Source organism: Quercus lobata, chromosome 7, assembly GCF_001633185.2.
Source record: "Quercus lobata isolate SW786 chromosome 7, ValleyOak3.0 Primary Assembly, whole genome shotgun sequence".
Classification (NCBI taxonomy): domain Eukaryota; kingdom Viridiplantae; phylum Streptophyta; class Magnoliopsida; order Fagales; family Fagaceae; genus Quercus; species Quercus lobata.
Genome location: NC_044910.1, coordinates 35,310,946 through 35,328,632, shown reverse-complemented (window position 1 = coordinate 35,328,632; position 17,687 = coordinate 35,310,946). Strand labels below are relative to the sequence as shown.

The following is a 17,687-nucleotide window of genomic DNA, read 5'->3' as shown; positions in this document are numbered from 1 at the left end:
ATTCTCCATTGGTTGATCAGTTTGACCGCAGCTGACAAAAAAGCCAAAACCCAAAGGAGCGGGAAGTAACTAACTTAACTAAAAATAACTACTTAAGTCAGTCCGTTTATAAGAGTCAGAGCCTCTCTCATAAAGACTCACTCTTCTTCACCTTTTTCCTCTATTGCGAAGAGCACTCAGAATTCTCAATTCTCAAACCAGATTTGCTGTTAGCTCCCAGATCTCAATCTCTCAAAACCGAACTTCTCTCTCAAGGGTACTTTCATACGATTCCAACTCTTTAAATTTCACAGTCGAAATCATGTGTTTATTGATTTTCTTCTAGTTCATAGTTATACAATTCTTTATGCACCATATCGACCCCTTCTTTCTTTCTTTTTTTTCTTTTTTTTTTTTTTTTTTTTTTTTTTTTTTTTAATTTAATATTTCTTGTAGTTTACTTGAACTTGACTTGATTAGAAACGTCCAAGAAATGCTGAGAGCTTGTTATTTATTGGCTTAAAATTTGTATTGAAAAGAGTTTTTCTTGATAGTTTTTGTGTGTTCCAAATGAGAAATTAGAGATTGTTTAGAAATTAAATGTCTTTTCTTTTTCTTCGTAAACAAACATAGAATAAAGATAGCTTATTTTCCAAATTTTTTTCAATTATGCTTCACTTCTTTTGTTTTCTTTTAGATAATCTCTTACAGGGTTTCTACATGTTTGATTTGCTTTATTTTTTGCAGTTGAATCCTGCTTCAGTTCTTTCTTAATGTTATTGGCATTGGATTACTCATTTATTGTTTAAACTTGATATTTCTTACATAAACAGAAGTTACAGAACGCTCCCATGGACGATTTGGATGATTTCGATGTTGATCCTTGGGTGGAGAACTGTGTTAGAGAAATGCAGAATTCCTTGAATGAACATCAGGCCAGAGCTCGTAGTAGAAGATTGTTGGAGGCTTTCATCACAACCTATAGTAAACTAGCATGGAGTAATGCTGAATCTGTGGGTTCTCATTGCGAAAATGTATTGTTCTTTCCCTTCCTTTTTCTTTACTTTGGTAGATAGGAGAAATGTATTTTATTTATTCCTAAAAGAAAAAAAATATATTTAATAGTTAGAGTGAGTAATAGATAAAGACTCACCCCATTAGGAATTTCATTATAGATAGGTATTTAGTGAGATTTGATAATGAAAATTCCTTGATGGAAGGAGTTTATAAAATGGAGACTATCCTTAATATATAGGAAGAAATTTCTGTCCATCAAAGGACTTTCTAATGGGATAATTTATAGGCTTGAGGAGATCTATCTTTTTCTGTGTTTTTCTCTACAAATTATTTGAACAATATTAGCAGAAGGTATAGTTTAATTTCTTCTGATGTTTTAAAATTCTCGCAGTTGCAGGGACTGATTGAAGGAGCTTGTATGCAAATTAATAATCTCAAGCAAGCACAGGAAGCCCAACTTGAACGTGAGAAAGAGCTTGAAAATCGGAACTTGGAGGTGCAATATCTGAAGCAACTGGTGCCCGAATACCAGAGTCGGCTGAGAGCATTAGAGGTTTAGCTCACGCACCCCATATATGCTTGTTTTACCATGATGCTTGAAGGTTGTTTTAATTGATAGTTTTGTTTCCATTTTATTGATCACTGGGAAAAGAAAGACCCCATGTTGTTTGTTTGTCTGTTTTGGTGTGAGTAGGTACAAAAAGATTGGGATAAAAAGATAAAGAAAAGGACTTTACAGTTTACACTTTGTTTAAAGAAGGGAAAAATTGGATCTTTAAAAGAAATGGAATGGAAAGTTCTGTTTGGGTGATATTGCTTCAAATAGATTTGCTTAATATTGGGTTTCTTTCTTTTAAGACTTGTGTGAGCTTTATTGTGAGAGAGGTAACCAATTGCCAAATTACCGAATATATCCTGCCACTTGGGGGTTGATGTCTCAAGTGTTAAGGGGTGGGCTGGAATTGCTGTAGATCTTTAAGTTCAAACCATACTCTGGTGGGCATGGTGGAACTAGTGCTACCAGCTCTACTTGTAAGCTTTTCTGATTGTTTATATGGTATAGATTCAAGAATTTGTGTAGGATAGCTGTGGCTGTCAACACGTGGCGAGATTCGCCAAATAGGTAGCTTGGTACTGGCTCTTCGATTGGCTAAAAGAAATTGCCCATTAACCCAAATTGTTTTGGGCGCAAATTGAATGCATAAGCATTACACAAACAAAACTAAATTCAGCCTCTGTATTTTGTCTTATGTTTTCCATGTCAGCAGCAGTGTCTTCAGTGGCTATATATGCTGTTCATTCGAAAGAAATTAATTGGGCATTAATAATTTTGATTGAATCCTTGCTTTCCTTATAGTCATTGCATATCATTTGCATGATTTCAATTAACTATATGTCTACTGTTAGTTTTCTAATTTTTCTCTAGTCTGATGACGATTGTTTGTTTCTATGATGCACTATCAGGAGGAAAAAAATGAATTGACAATGCAACTACAACAGGCTCAGCAAAGCGACTCCAACCCAAGGGGCTTCCGTGCACCCTGATGCCTTCTATCGATTCTTGGATACGTTAATTTGGCCTAATGGATGCATAGATAGTATGTTAGTATGTGAGTGCTTTCAACTGCTGTGAAAATGGTTGTGCTATTTATCTGTGGGCACTAGAAAGGGTGTCTGCTGTCCCAATTTCTCTGCGGGGTTTTCCTGATCCTCTCTTATGTAGGCAGTGATGAAAGACACATTTAGTTTCATTTGAATACACCACCATTAAGGATTACTTCTCTTTACAGTTCGTGTCCTTGATTTCAATATTGAACTTTTTTTTGGTAAATAATTTCAATATTGAAATTGATGCACATCATAGGTGTTTGTAGGTAAAAGTGACTTCAAGATCAAATAAAGTAATTGTAAAAATATACCTTGATAAAGAGATTAATGGTGCTTATATATCTCTATCTTTCTGGTTTTCTTTGGCTGAATACTTGGCAATTAATATTGCTTAAATATATGAGGCACCCTCTTTTGGGTATGCAGGTACTAAGAGTCCTCTCACTACTAACCACCAGACATCATCTAGCTGGGTTCATTAACATAACTTTTATTATACACCAATATTATAACCTATCATCTCAACCATTGTGAAATTTGTTGTATATTTATATATATATATATATATATATATTTTTTTTTTTTGTTATTGCTTTGCACCTCTCTAATGGTTTCTCCCCTGCCTTCAAAAGGTTTGAGAAAAATATACCCAAGTTTGTAAGTGATCTTGGTAAAATGACATCTACTTCCATCTTACAAAGATAGCATAGATTTTAAACCATTTGTGAATAGTAGGATATTCATATTAGAAAAGCTCTCATCTCTGGTCTATATAGTACCAATTTACAAATGAATACTTTGTTTATGTCAAAAAAAAAAAAAAAAAATTACAATGTATGACCAACTTCTAATTAAAAGAAGAGACTTAACTGGTGAAACCAGCCAGCAAAAAAAAAAAAAAGGAAAAAACGAAGGTGTTTTCAATAAATCTTGAGATACAAATACAAATATGATTTAATTTGGTGGGAGTTATTTCTTAATTGGTGAAAATTTTAAATTCTCACCTGAAATTTCTATCAACCAAATTAGTGAAAGAAGTAATATTTATACAATTTCCATCAACCAAATATATATAGAACTGGGGTGGAAAATTGGTGAGAGTTATTTTCTTCCCTAGCTACAAAATATTTTTCCCTCCAAATAGGCAAAAAAAATTGAGAGGAATATAGGGTAAGAGTGCAAGAACATTGAACATTGGACGCCATCATTAAGAGGAATATTTTTCCCTCAAAAAATATGTATTTGTATCCCTCCTATACTTTTTATATGATAGGGGTGATTTTTTTTTTTTTTTTTAAGAAGATGGATGATATAATAATTAATTACAAATCACAAGCATTTTTTTCCTGTCAAAACATTGGACAAATACATTATTTTTTCTTCCTCCTATTTTTTGTCCTTCCTATCAAATACATATTTTTTTATTACTTTCCCACATTTTTTCAACTCACAAACAGATATATAATAAACAATTTCCATCCCAAAAAAATCCAAAATTAATAAAAAAAATATGTCTATAAAAAAAGAAGTTGAGAGAGAGAGAGAGAGAGAGAGAGAGAGAGAGAGCCCAGTTTTTGGGGTGAATCAATGATTGGTGTCAATGGCAAGATTGACGACAGGTGATGAGGGCAAGAATATTAGCTGCTAATTGTAGGGTGTGGGGTGGAGGTTGGAGTCGATGAGTTTTAAGTGATGTGTAAAATGTTTTTCCTAAAATTAGAGGTGTAAATTATTTTACTCCACATTGCCCAAAATTTGCAGTCAACAAGTTGGCCAACATTTCCTGTGATACCAAACACTTGAAATTGAAAAAATAATTAATTGAAAAATATTTCTAGGTAAAACAAACATAGCCTAATTATCAGTCATACCCTAATAATGATACTGGTTAACATCACTGTTTTACCAACAAAAAATAAATAAATAACTTGCTCAATCTCAACTGCTATGATTTTTTTTTTTAATTCTAGACTTATTGATTGATCCATTATATGATAATATTTCTTTGATTGACCGATTTTTTTAAGGGTAAATATCATCTTCCTATTAGAAGTTGAAGCCTAAGACTCCAAATATGTTTGGAGTCAAACTTGTTTCCTTCTTTTCATATGTTTCCTATCAAATACATGAGATGAAAAAATATCATTTTTCAATAACTATAAACCCAATTTTCCCTTTAAAAAAAAAAAAAAAATGGTTAGAGAAGGGCGACCAGAGTAACTTCCCTACCTGGACGTAACCATAGTGGCTTCCGACTATGGTAGCATTCCCTTTTCACACACATATACACTTAGATTAGGTTAAAGTATAATTTTTATATTGTATTTAAATATATATATATATAAATTCTAACGTGGCTAAAATTTCCATCGTTGATTACTCTGACCACAGCTGACAAAAAAGCCAAAATCAAAAGGAGCGGGAAGTAACTAACTTAACTAATTTCCTCATACCGTTTATAAAAGCCTATAGCTTCGTAGACTTCACTCTTCTTCATCTTTTTCCTCTATAGCGCTACCCAAACGAAAAGCTCTCAAATTTCTCAATCTCTCAAACCAGAGTCTCCGTTAGCTCTCAGATCATAATCTCTCAAACCAGACTTCTCTCTCTCAAGGGTACTCTTATTTTCTTCATTCTTTTTCTTTTTTATTAGAAACGTCCAAGAAAAGCTGAGAGCTTGTTATTCATTGGCTTAAAAATTTGAATTCAAAGAATCATAACAGTTTTTGACTTCTTGCTTGGTTTGCAAGAAGACTGAGGAAAGAAAAAAGAAACTAGTTTTATGGGGTACTTGGTTTTAACCAGTGTGTTCCAAATGAGAAATTAGAGATCGACTAAAAATTATATGCTTTTTCTTTTTCTTATCCAACTTTTTTCTTTGTAAACAAACATAGCATAAAGAAAGCTCCTTTTTCCATATTTTACATTGATGCTACTCTTTCTTTTGGATAATATCTTATGGGGTTTCTACTATTTTGATTTGCTTTATTGTTTTTTGGACTTGGAATTTTGCTTCAATTCTTTCTTTCTTATTGTCATTGGCATTGGATTACTCAGTTATCGCCTAAAATCAGCTTTTGACCCCAACCTGATATTTCTTATAAAAACAGAAGTTACAGAACGCTGCCATGGACAGTATCGATGATTGGGTGGAGCGCAGTATCAGTGAATGGAAGACCACCTTCAATGAACGTATCGCCAGAGCTCGTTGTAGAAAATTGATTGAGGAAATCGTGACATATATCCGTGACCGTGTTCGCCCTGTGGTTAGCAATGTATTATAATTCCCCTTAATGTTCTTTCCTTTGCTTTTTCTTTTCTTTGGTAGATGGGAGATATGGGCAGCGTCCAAATGGGGCTAGCGTAAAGACGGTTTGAATATAGGGAAAATTACAATTCACCTTCTTGTGATTCATCCATTTCACAAACTTTTAATTGTTACATTTGACCCTTCAAAATTTTAATTAAAACGAAACTGTTAGAATTCCATCCAAAGTATAACCCTACTGATTTCATTCTACTCCAAAATTTAAGGGTTGAAATGTAGCAATTGATAGTTTGTGTATTGATCTCAAAAAAAAAAAAAAATGTGAAAAAAGTTTGTGTATTAAATTGAAATAAAGTCGAATTACAAGGGAGTAAAAATGTATTATATCCTTAAATCTAATAATGGCTTGTTTTCTTTTTAGGCTTTATTTACATATTGTCAATTTTTCGATTTTAGGAAAATGTGATGCATATGTAACTTACATATGTAGAGTATATTATTTTAGTTTAATTATTGTTAGTTGAAGACAAGATTTCAAAACACTACCCTTTGCTTTTCTCTACAGATTATTTAAATAACATTAGCAGGAGGTATAGTTTAATTTCTTCTGCTGTTTAAATTCTCACAGTTGCAGGGACAAATTGATACACTTAATCGGGAAATTAGAAATCTTAAGCGAGAAGTTCATGGACTTAATCAGCAAAACGGATCTCTCAAAACAGAGTTGGAACAACTCAGGGAACAGGTGTCCGGGTACCAGAATCAGCAGAGAACATTAGAGGTTCATCTCGCAAACCCCATATATGCTTCTTTTTCTATGATGCTTGGAGGGATTTTTTTTTTTTGTGGGGGGGGGGGGGGTTCTCTTAATACGTAATTTTGTTTCCCATTAAGTTTTTCATTGGAAAAAGAAAGACCCCATGTTGTTTGTTTGACTTTTTTGGCGTTAATAGGTACAAAAAGATTAGGTTAAAAAAGTTAAGGAAAGGACTTTACAGTTTACACTTTTTTTGAATAAGGGAAAAATTGGGTCTTTACTCTTTAATAGAAATTGAATGGAAAGCTCAGTTTCTATAAAGGATAAAACGAAGGAAATGAAGGGTGATTTTGCTTGAAATTGATTTACTTAAGACTTGTGTGAGCTTTATTTTAGACTTGCTTGAATTTGTGTAGGATAGCTGTGGCTGTCAATGCATGAGGTGAGATTAGCCAAATAGTCAGTTTGCTTGGCTACTGGCTATTTGATTGGAGCAAGGGCCATAGCAGATGATGGCTAAAAGAAATTGGCTATTAACACAAACAAAACTAAAGAACTTATGTTAAAAAGGTGATCACCATAAGTAAATGCTAGGCTGGTGGCACTGAATTTCAGCCTCTGTAAATGTTCATAAAAATTGTGCAATTAGTGTTCCTACATTAATAATATTGATTGAATTTTTGCTTTCCTTATAGTCATTGCATAATTTCAATTAACTATATGTCTCCTGTTGTTTTCCAAATTTTCTCTAGTCTGATAACTATTTATGATGCATTCCAGGTGGAAAATAATGTATTGGCAGAGCGACTACAACAGACTCAGCAAAGCAACTCCAACAGAAGGCTACGCTCCCATGCATCCTGATGTCTTCTATTGATTCTTGGATGTGTTAATTTGGCCTAATGGGTGCATAATTAGTATGTTAGTATGTGAGTGCTTTCAACTGCTGTGAAAAAGGCCGTGCTACTTATCTGTAGGCATTACAAATGGTCTGCTGTCCCAGCAATTGCTTTGCGGGGAGTTTCTCTCTTTTATATTCAAATGGTAGGCAGTGATGAAAGATGCATTTCGTTTCATTTGAATACACCATTAAGGATTACTTCTCTTTTCGATCTATTTGTTTCCTTGATTTCAATATTGAACCTCTTTTTTGGTAAGTAATTTCAATATTGAAATTGATGCACATCATAGATGTTTGTAGGTTTATGTGTTTAGAGATCTGATAAAGTAATTGTAGCAAATATACCTTGATAAAGGTATTAGATGTGCTATCTCTCTGTTTCTGGTTTTCTTTGGCTGAATACTAAGCAATATTACTTAAAGACTCAATAAATTTCACAACATTTGAGGTCATTGACATCACTTTTATTGTACCAATATTATATTCTATCATCTCAACAATTATGAATTGTGTTGTATATTTAGATTTTTTTTTTTTGGGTTATTGCTTTGCATCTCTCCATTGCTTTTTTCCCTACCTCCAAAAGGTTTGATCTTGGTAAAACTTTAGATTTTACTAGTGTATTGTAGGCCTTAAGAATATAGTTTTAGAAATGCTAAATTTTACTAGCTTTAGGGGTGACAACTCTAATATGTGCAATTTCAGAACCCAAAAAAATGTGGGAACTAATACATTCTGAGATTTTTCGACATCCATATGTTAGTCAATCAAATACCCATAAATTTATTAATTTGTGAAAATTTTAAATTCTCACTCTAAATTTCTTTCAATCAAACATAGAGCTAACGAAAGGAGTAATTTTTATACATGGCTCTAAAATAATTACTTAACCAAAAGAGGATCTCTTGCAAAATTCAAATTGTCAAAGAGTCTCACCTTGAATTACAATTTCCTTGGGTTAGAGTGATTTTAGGAGTGATGGAAAATAAATGAGAGAAAAATAAAGAAATAAGAAATTTGATTTTTTTTTCTTGTTTATTCAGATTGAAAGTAGAGAAGATAGAAAATTGGTGGAGTTATTTTCTTCCTTGACCCAAAAACTTGTCATATAATTACAATTGATATACTCAAATAATTGATAGTAATCTCAACTCAAACTTGTGTTTTCCCATCATTCTTAAGTAAGTAAACCGAATGGATCGAATTAGACAAAATAGAGAAGATGGACCAAATTGGACCGGATAGACTGAAGTAGACTGAAATGGACCAAAGAAAACTTACTGGACCAAAGTAGATCAAATTGGACCGAAGTGGGCTGAACAGACCGAAGTAGATCGAATGGACCGAAGTGGATCAGATGGAGGGAATTGCACCGAAGTAGAATGAAGTGGACTAAAGTAGACCGAAAAGGACCAAAGTAGACCTATGTGGACTGAATTGACCAAAGTAGACTGAATGGAACTAATTGGACCGAAATAGACCAAATGGAATCAAATGGACTGAAGTTGACCGAAGAAGATTGAATAGACCAAAGTAGACCAAATAGACCAAATGGATCAAAGTAGACCAAAATAAACCGAAATGAACCAAATATTTTTCCGTCCAAGTAGACAGAAAATTGAGAGGAAAATATGGTAAGCCTGCAATAACTATATAGACCAAAATACGGATGATTTTTTTTTTTTTTTGAGAAGAGGGATGATACAATAATTTACTACAAATCACAAGCATTCTTTCTCTTGTCAAAACATTGGACATACACATTATTTTTTCTTCCTCCTATTTCTTTTCTCCTTCCTATCAAATACATATTTGACCCATATTTTTAAAGGCACATATCATCTTCCTGTTGAGAGTTGAAGCCTAAGGCTCCAATTATGTTTAGAGCCAAACTTTTTCTTTTTTTTTTTTAAATTCTCTTATCAAATACATGAGATGGAAATTAGTATCTTTCAATAACTATAAGCCCAATTTCTTTTCTTTCTTTCTTTTTTTTTTGGGTAAAAAAATTGGTTAGAGAGGGGTGTAATTAGTGTGATTTTTCTACCTAGGCGTAACCATAATAGCACCCTAACTGCTCTCAACTAAAAGCCCAATTTCACAAAGTTTGTACCAACTATAAGCCCAATTTCACAACTATGGAGTCAGCACTTTGTAATTGGTGTACATGAATAATGATTTCAATGATAATCTCATGTAAAAGTGATATATTACAGATCACAATGTGTGGCTTCAAAAAGTGACAAAAAATTGTTAAATTTGTTGGGTGCATGGTAGCATTCCCTTTTCACCTTTTCATTTTATCTATCAATCAAGACCCACTGTATCTGAACAATCAGTTATTTTAATTTTTAAATGCTAACGTGGCTAAAATTTCCACCGTTGATCACTCTGACCGCAGCTGACAAAAAAGTCAAAACCAAAAGGAGCGGGAAGTAACTAACTTAACTAATTTACTCAGACCGTTTATAAGAGCATATAGCTTCGTAGACTCACTCTTCTTCACCTTTTTCCTCTATTGCGCTACTCAAACGAAGAGCTCTCAAATTTCTCAGTTCTCAAAGTAATCTCTCAAATTAGCCTTCTCTCTCAAGGGTACTCTCATTTTCTTCATTCTTTTCCTTTGAGTATTAATTCAATAAATTTCACATTTGCAATCATGTTGGTTCTTTTTGTTGATTCTCTTCTAGTTATTGCATTTTATATTCGCAAATAGAAATCACCAATAATAAAGAATGCAATTTTATATTGCATTTTATTTGGTCTTGACCTTTATTAGAAAAGTTTTAGAAGAGCTGAGAGCTTGTTAGTCATTGGCTTAAGAATTTGTATTCAAAGAAACAAAAAGAGTTTTTCTTGATAATTTTTTACTTCTTGTTTGGTTTACAAGAAGGAAAGAAAAAGAAACTAGTCTTGTGGGGTACTTGGTTTTAACCACTGTGTACCAAATGAGAAATTAGAGATCAACTAAAAATTAAATCTTTTTTCTTTTTTTTATCCAACTTTTTCTTAGTAAACAAACATAGCATAAAGAAAGCTCATTTTTCCTTATTTTACATTTATGCTACACTTTCTATTGGATAATATCTTATGGGGTTTCTCCGATTTGAATTTTGCTTCAATTCTTTCTTTCTTATTGTTATTGGCATTGGCTTACTGGTTCATTGCTTAAAATCAGCTTTTGGCCCCCAACTTGATATTTCTTACATAAACAGAAGTTACAGAACGCTGCCATGGACAGTATTAATAATTGGGTGGAGCGCAGTGTTAGAGAATGGATGAGTACCTTCAATGAACGTATCGCCAGAGCTCGTTGTAGAAGATTGATGGAGGAAATCGTGATATTTATCCGTGACCGTGTAGGCCCTGTGATTAACAATGTAATATAATTCCCCTAAGTGTTCTTTCCTTTCCTTTTTCTTTTCTTTTGGTAGATGGGAGAAATGGGCATTGTCCGAATGGGGTTAGGGTAAAAACTAAAGAGGATTTGAATATAGGGAAAATTTCAGTTCACCTCCATGTGATTTGGCCATTTCATAATTTACTCCACAAACTTCTAATTGTTACATTTGACCCTTAAAGTTTTAATTTGTTACAATTCCATCCAAAGTAGCCCTACTGATTTCATGTTCCTCCAAAATTTATGGGTTAAAATGTAGCAATTGATAGTTTGCGTATTGATCTCAAAAAAAAGAAAAAAGGAAAAAGAAGAAGAAAGTTTGTTATTACTTTGTAATCAAGTCAAATTACAAGGGAGGAAATTGTATTATACCCTTAAATCGAATAATAGCTTGTTTTCTTTTTAGGCTTTGTTTACTTATTGTGAATTTTCCTATTTTTCCTATTTTAGGAAATTGTGATGTATATGTGACTTACAAATATATGGTATATTATAGTAATTTAATTATTTTTATTATATATTTATATTTAATAATTAGAGAGAGTAATAGGATCCTATTTGAAATGTCTTTGTGTATATGTATTTTAGTAAGACGTGTCAATGAAAATTCTTATTTTTCTTGAAGGAATAGTTTAATTGTAGCAGGAAGTATAGTTTGATTTCTTCCGCTGTTTAAATTCTCACAGCTGAGGGGACAAGTTGATAGCCTTAATCGGGAAATTAGAACTCTCAAGCGAGAAGTTCAAGGACTTAATCAACAAAGCAGATCTCTCAACTTGGAGTTGCAACAACTGAGGGAACAGGTGTCCGAGCACCAGAATAGGCTGAGAACATTAGAGGTTTATCTCCCATATATGCTTCTTTTACTATGATGCTTTGAAGGATTTTTTTTTTTTGGGGGGGGGGGGTTGTTGTGTTCTCTAAATAGTCAATAGGTAATTTTGGTTTCCCATTAAGTTTAAGAAAAGGACTTAACAGTTTACACTTTGTCTAAATAAGGGAAAATTTGGGTCTTCATTAGAAATGGAATAGAAAGCTCTGTTTGTACAGAGGATAGAATGAAGGAAATTATTTACTTAATATTGGGTTTCTTCCTTTTAAGACTCGTGTGAGCTTGAATTTGCGTGGTATTGCTGTGGCTTTCAATACATGTGGTGAGATCAGGCAAATAGGCAACTTGCTCTTTGATTGGAGCAAAGGCTTTAGGTGATGATGGCTAAAAGAAATTGCCCATTAACCCAGATTTTTTGGGTGCAAATTAAAGAATGTGTGTTGAAAAGGTGATCATCATAAATACGATGCTAGGCTGGTGGCACTGAATTTCAGCCTCTGTATATTCTCTTATGTTGAGACAGAAATTCAGTCTGTTTTCCATGTCAGCAGTAGAGTGTTTGGTGGCTATACATGCTGTTTTGCATTTGATAGAAAATGTTCATAAAAATTATGCAATCAGTCTTTCTGCATTATTAAGTTTCATTGAAACCTTGCTTTTCTTATAGTCATTGCATGATTTCAATTAACTATATGTCTAGTGTTGTTTTCAAATTTTTCTCTAGTCTGATGACTATTGTTTGTTTTTATGATGCACTACCAGGAGGAAAAATGTGAATTGACAATGCAACTACTACAGATTCAGTAAAGCAACACCAACCCAAGGGGCTTCCCTGAACCCTGATGTCTTCTATTGATTCTTGGACACGTTAATTTGGCCTAATGGGTGCATAATTAGTATGTTAGTATGTGAGTACTTTCAACTGCTGTGAAAATGGTAGTGCTATTTATCTGTAGGCACTAAAAATAGTGTCTGCTGTCCCAGCAATTGCTTTGTGGGGGAGTTTCCTCTCCTATATTCAAATGGTAGCATAGGCAGTGATGAAAGACACATTTTGTTTGTAGGTTTATGTAGATCAAATAAAGTAATTGTAGCAACTAGCAATACACCTTGATAAAGATATTAATGGTGCTTAGATATCTCTCTCTTTCTGGTTTTCTTTGGCTGAATACTAGGCAATATTGCTTAAATATGTGCGACAAACACAACAAATTTCACAACTTATTTCACAAGTGATGTCATTGATATCACTTTTTGGTTACTGCTTTGCATCTCTCCAATGCTTTCTAACCTACCTCCAAAAGGTTTGACTGTCATAGGTGATCCTCCACTTAGGTCTTGATTGAGTTCACATTGCACATTAAGTGATTGACGAAATTGTACCCAAGTGATAGTATGTTGTTGTAATTGATCTTCGTAAAATTTTAGATTTTACTAGTTTATGGTAGGTCTTAAGAATATAATTTTAGAAATACTAAACGGTGAGAAATTTTACAAGCTTTAGGGGTAACAACTCTAATAAGTGCAATTTTAGAACCCAAAAAATGTGGGAATAATTAATATATTTTGAGATTTTTAAACTTCCCATATATTAGTCAATCAAATACCCATAAATTTATTAATTTGTGAAAATTTTAAATTTTCACCTTAAGTTTCTTTCAATCAAACATAGAGCTAACAAAAGAAGTAATTTTTATACATGGCTCTAAAATAATTACTTAACCAAAAGAGGATCTAATATTTTGCAAAATTCAAATTGTCAAAGAATCTCACCTCGAATTGCCAATTTTCCCAAGTTAAGATTTGTTTAGGATCTGCTTATTTTGCTGAAATTGAAAACTTTTTGCTAAAAGTATTGTAAATAAAGGTAAAAGTTAGCTAAAATAGAACAGTGAGACCCATTAATAGTACCAAAAAGTGTAATAGGACCCATAAATAGTAGTAAAAATAAACTGAATAGTAAAATAAGCTGGCTTTTTAATTTTTGCTAAATAGACACTAACAGTGATTTTAGGAGCGATGAAAAATAAATGAGAGAAAATGAAAGAAATAAGAGCTTTTGTTTTTTCTTGTTTGATTGGATAGAAAACAGAGAAGATGGAAAATTGGTGGGAGTTATTATCTTCATTGACCCAAAAAAAAAAAAAAAAAAAAAATCCCTCCAAATAGACAGAAAATTGAGAGAAAAATAGGGTAAGAGTGCAATAGCTTTTTTTGAGAAGAGGGATGATAAACCCATTGTATACTTACTGATTAACCCATTGTATAATAATAATTCATTGATTGACCCATTTTTTTAAGGGCACATATCATCTTCCTATTAGGAGTTGAAGCCTAAGGCTCCAAATATGTTTAGAGTCAAACTTTTTCGATTTTTTCTATCCTTCCTATCAAATACATGAGATTAAAAAAAAATATATATGTATATATATATATACATATATATATATATATATTTATATTAATCTTTCAATAACTATAAGCCCAATTTCCCAACTATTTAGTTTGCCGTTTGTAGTTGGTGTACAATAAAAATGATTTCAATAGGGTAAAATTTAGGTATAGTACTATGTGTTATTTTATAGGTTTCTCTCTTAAAATTCAAGTGTTATTCTATAGGTTTTCTTCTTAAAATTCAATCACGTGACTATTTAACTAGAAATATACTTCCATAATTCCATTCTATGAGAAAAAAAAAAATCACATACCAAAATTTAAGAGATGAACTTAAGTAATTGTAGTTGCACGATTTTCCTGGCCCAAATTCTATTGATCAGGCCTTGGCCCAAAGCGCAACCCACAATAAATATTTGTAGAGGATGGGTCAAAGAACTTAGCCTCAGTGAGCCTATTCGGTCTGATACATGGACAGTATTGTTGCAGAAAATAAAAATACAAGAATGGTACTCTCACGTATGATTCTATTTCTTCAGTTCCTAATACAGTTTCCCCGTCCCTCTCTTTGAGGGACTCCACTACATTATATAGTTCTCCTTCTCTCATCTCCACCTTACACTTGTTGATCATCTAAGCATCTACTTGAGCACCTGTCCCATCAGCCGCCCTCATCACTCCCTTTGTGAGTTGCAGAGGCCAAGGTGGTACTGTTCATGGGTCTTTTCCTCATTAATGTGGCCAAGAGGGTGGTTGGGGTGCAATTAATGTGGTGGTAGCTTTCGTGAGATATTTTGGATTTTATTCATTTTATATGTTGGGAGGATGAACTGAATTGGCTGGGGAGAGTTCCTCGTCTGGGTTTCGTGATGTCCGAGGAGGAGTTACTCCTCGGACAGGTTTCCTTGGCGTTATTGGGATTGAGTAATGCTTCATATGTGTTTTCTCTTCGGACAGGACGCTCCTCGGTCGGGCCTGAATTTGGAATAGCCCATTATTTTTGGGCCGGGCCCCACAGTAATAATATTTGAAATATTGTATCTAAAGTTTTACCCATTTCAATGATGGTCCCATATAAAATTGATTATACATATTACGATCACAATGGGTCACCAACACTCAATTATTTTATATCCTAACGTGGCTAAAATTTCCCCCGCTGATTATTTTGACTGCAGCTGACAAAAAAGCCAAAACAAAAATGAGCGGGAAGTAACTAACTAATTTACTCAGACCGTTTATAAGAGCCTATAGCTTCGTAGCTTTCACTCTTCTCCTCTATTGCGCTATTCAAACGAAAAACTCTCAAATTCTCAAACCAGACTTCTCTCTCAAGGGTACTCTCTATTTTCTTCATTCTTTTCCTTTGAGTAAATTCAAATAAATTTCACAGTAGCAACCATATTGTTTCTTTTTTATATTAGCAGAGTAGAAGTCCCCCCTCAAAAAAAAAAAAAAAAAAAGCAGAGTAGAAGTCCCCAATAATAAAGTATATCGACTGCTTTTCTTTTCTTTTCTTTTCTTTTTTAAATTTTCTTGTGGCTTATTTGGTCTTGACCTTTATTAGAAACGTTCAAGAAAAGTTGAGAGCTTGTTATTCATTGGCTTAAAAACTTGTATCCAAAGAAACAAAAGATTTTTTCTTGATAATTTTTTACTTCTTGTTTGGTTTGCGAGAAGACTGAGGAAAGAAAAAGAATCTAGTTTTGTGGGGTACTTGGTTTTGACCAGTGTTCCAAATGAGAAATTAGAGATCGACTAAAACTTAAATGTTTTTTCTTTTTCTTATCCAACTTTTTCTTAGTAAATAAACATAGCATAAAGAAAGCTCCTTTTTCCTTATTTTACATTGATGCTACACTTTCTTTTGGATAATATCTAATGGAGTTTCTCCGATTTTGATTTACTTTATTGGTATTGACATTGGATTACTCATTTAATTGCTTAAAATCAGCTTTTGACCCCCAACTTGATATTTCTTACATAAACAGAAGTTACAGAACGCTGCCATGGACAATATTAATAATTGGGTGGAGCGCAGTGTTAGAGAATGGATGAGTACCTTCAATGAAGAAATTGCCACAGCTAATTGTAGAAGATTGATTGAGGACATCATGACATTTATCCGTAACCGTATAGGCCCTGTGGTTAACAATGTATTATAATTCCCTTTGATGTTCTTTCCTTTCCTTTTTTTTTTTTTCTTTACAGATTATTTAAACAACATTAGCAGGAGGTATAGCTTAATTTCTTCTGCTGTTTAAATTCTCACAGCTAGAGGGACAAGTTGATAGACTTAATCGGGAAATTAGAAATCTCAGGCGAGAAGTTCATGGACTTAATCAGCAAAACGGATCTCTCAATTCGGAGTTGGAACAACTGAGGCAACAGGTGTCCGAGTGCCAGAATCGGCAGAGAACATTAGAGGTTTATCTCACAGACCCCATATATGCTTGTTTTACTATGATGCTTGGAGGGATTTTATTTTCTTTTTTCTTTTTTTTGGGGGTGGTGGGGGTTGGGGAGGTGTGTGTGTAAAGAAAGACCCCATGTTGTTTGTTTGTCTATTTGGTGTTAGTAGGTACAAAAAGATCAGGGTAATAAGGTAAAGGAAAGGACTTTACAGTTTACACTTTGTTTAAATAAGAGAAAAATTGGGTCTTTAATAGAAATTGAATAGAAAGCTCTGTTTGTACAGAGAACACAATGAAGGAAATGAAGGTGATGTTACTTGAAATTGATTTACTCAATACATGCGGTGAGATTAGCCAAATAGGCAGCTTGCTTGGCAACTGGCTCTTTGATTGGAGCAACGGAGGAGATGATGGCTAAAAGAAATTGGCCATCAACCCAGATTTTTGGGTGCAAATTGGTTACATATGCATAACACAAACAAAACTAAAGAATGTGTGTTCAAAAGGTGACCATCATAAGAACAATTCTAGGCTGGTGGCACTGAATTTCAGCCTCTGTATATTGTCTTATGTTGGGACTGAAATTCAGTCTGTTTTTCATGTTAGCAGTAGAGTGTTTGGTGGCTGTATATGCCGTTTTGCATTTGATAGAAAGTGTATATAAAAATTGTGCAAATCAGTTTCTACATTAATAATTTTCATTGAATCCTTGATTTCCATATAGTCATTGCATGATTTCAATTAACTATATGTCTACTGTCGTATTCTAATTTTTCTTTTATCTGATGACTATTGTTTGTGTTTATGATGCACTATTAGGACGAAAAATATGCGTTGACAATGCAACTACTACAGTTTCCGCAAACAATTAATATGTTAGTATGTTAGTGCTTTCAACTGTTGTGAAAAAGGTAGGCATTACAAATGGTCTGCTGTCCCAACAATCGCTTTGCTGGAGTTTCCTCTAATATTCAAATGGTAGACAGTGATTAAAGACGCATTTCGTTTCATTTGAATGCACCATTAAAGATTTCTTTTCTGTTTGTGTCCTCGATTTCAATATTGAACCTTTTTTTGATAAGTAATTTCAATATTGAAATTGATGCACATCATAGAT

The 17,687-nt window shown here is 33.3% G+C and overlaps 4 protein-coding genes across 6 annotated transcripts; all 4 read left to right on the top strand.

The window, feature by feature from the left end:
* On the top strand, positions 1-2,953 carry LOC115954188. The gene is made up of 4 exons (XM_031072097.1): positions 1-256; positions 813-1,013; positions 1,388-1,549; positions 2,461-2,953. The coding sequence occupies exons 2-4, from the start codon at positions 831-833 to the stop codon at positions 2,539-2,541; spliced, it is 426 nt and encodes a 141-aa protein (XP_030927957.1). The 5' UTR covers positions 1-256; positions 813-830; the 3' UTR covers positions 2,542-2,953.
* A 2,057-nt stretch (positions 2,954-5,010) lies between these two features.
* LOC115952192 lies at positions 5,011-7,972 on the top strand. The gene is made up of 4 exons (XM_031069269.1): positions 5,011-5,219; positions 5,715-5,879; positions 6,501-6,653; positions 7,410-7,972. Exons 2-4 carry the CDS (start codon positions 5,733-5,735, stop codon positions 7,491-7,493), a joined length of 384 nt encoding a protein of 127 aa, XP_030925129.1. The 5' UTR covers positions 5,011-5,219; positions 5,715-5,732; the 3' UTR covers positions 7,494-7,972.
* Positions 7,973-10,036: 2,064 nt separating this feature from the next.
* On the top strand, positions 10,037-12,899 carry LOC115952355. Of its 3 annotated transcripts, none has more exons than XM_031069512.1 (4): positions 10,037-10,125; positions 10,746-10,910; positions 11,617-11,769; positions 12,525-12,899. In XM_031069512.1, exons 2-4 carry the CDS (start codon positions 10,764-10,766, stop codon positions 12,567-12,569), a joined length of 345 nt encoding a protein of 114 aa, XP_030925372.1. In that variant the 5' UTR covers positions 10,037-10,125; positions 10,746-10,763; the 3' UTR covers positions 12,570-12,899. The 3 variants fall into 3 exon arrangements, with proteins under 3 accessions (XP_030925372.1, XP_030925374.1, XP_030925373.1); XM_031069514.1 differs by having other exon boundaries at positions 10,047-10,125; positions 10,755-10,910; XM_031069513.1 differs by having other exon boundaries at positions 10,051-10,125; positions 10,709-10,910.
* A 2,520-nt stretch (positions 12,900-15,419) lies between these two features.
* On the top strand, positions 15,420-17,687 carry LOC115952639. The gene is made up of 4 exons (XM_031069820.1): positions 15,420-15,493; positions 16,148-16,312; positions 16,431-16,583; positions 17,390-17,687. Exons 2-4 carry the CDS (start codon positions 16,166-16,168, stop codon positions 17,456-17,458), a joined length of 369 nt encoding a protein of 122 aa, XP_030925680.1. The 5' UTR covers positions 15,420-15,493; positions 16,148-16,165; the 3' UTR covers positions 17,459-17,687.

Excerpts from the sequence above, each read along its gene's own strand:
- LOC115954188 (XM_031072097.1), top strand. The coding sequence starts at position 831 with ATGGACGATTTGGATGATTTCGATGTTGATCCTTGGGTGGAGAACTGT. Across the intron at positions 1,014-1,387 it reads TGGGTTCTCATTGCGAAAAT|TTGCAGGGACTGATTGAAGG; the intron begins GTATTGTTCTTT and ends AAATTCTCGCAG. Across the intron at positions 1,550-2,460 it reads GTCGGCTGAGAGCATTAGAG|GAGGAAAAAAATGAATTGAC; the intron begins GTTTAGCTCACG and ends ATGCACTATCAG.
- LOC115952192 (XM_031069269.1), top strand. The coding sequence starts at position 5,733 with ATGGACAGTATCGATGATTGGGTGGAGCGCAGTATCAGTGAATGGAAG. Across the intron at positions 5,880-6,500 it reads TTCGCCCTGTGGTTAGCAAT|TTGCAGGGACAAATTGATAC; the intron begins GTATTATAATTC and ends AAATTCTCACAG. Across the intron at positions 6,654-7,409 it reads ATCAGCAGAGAACATTAGAG|GTGGAAAATAATGTATTGGC; the intron begins GTTCATCTCGCA and ends GATGCATTCCAG.
- LOC115952639 (XM_031069820.1), top strand. The coding sequence starts at position 16,166 with ATGGACAATATTAATAATTGGGTGGAGCGCAGTGTTAGAGAATGGATG. Across the intron at positions 16,313-16,430 it reads TAGGCCCTGTGGTTAACAAT|CTAGAGGGACAAGTTGATAG; the intron begins GTATTATAATTC and ends AAATTCTCACAG. Across the intron at positions 16,584-17,389 it reads ATCGGCAGAGAACATTAGAG|GACGAAAAATATGCGTTGAC; the intron begins GTTTATCTCACA and ends ATGCACTATTAG.
- LOC115952355 (XM_031069512.1), top strand. The coding sequence starts at position 10,764 with ATGGACAGTATTAATAATTGGGTGGAGCGCAGTGTTAGAGAATGGATG. Across the intron at positions 10,911-11,616 it reads TAGGCCCTGTGATTAACAAT|CTGAGGGGACAAGTTGATAG; the intron begins GTAATATAATTC and ends AAATTCTCACAG. Across the intron at positions 11,770-12,524 it reads ATAGGCTGAGAACATTAGAG|GAGGAAAAATGTGAATTGAC; the intron begins GTTTATCTCCCA and ends ATGCACTACCAG.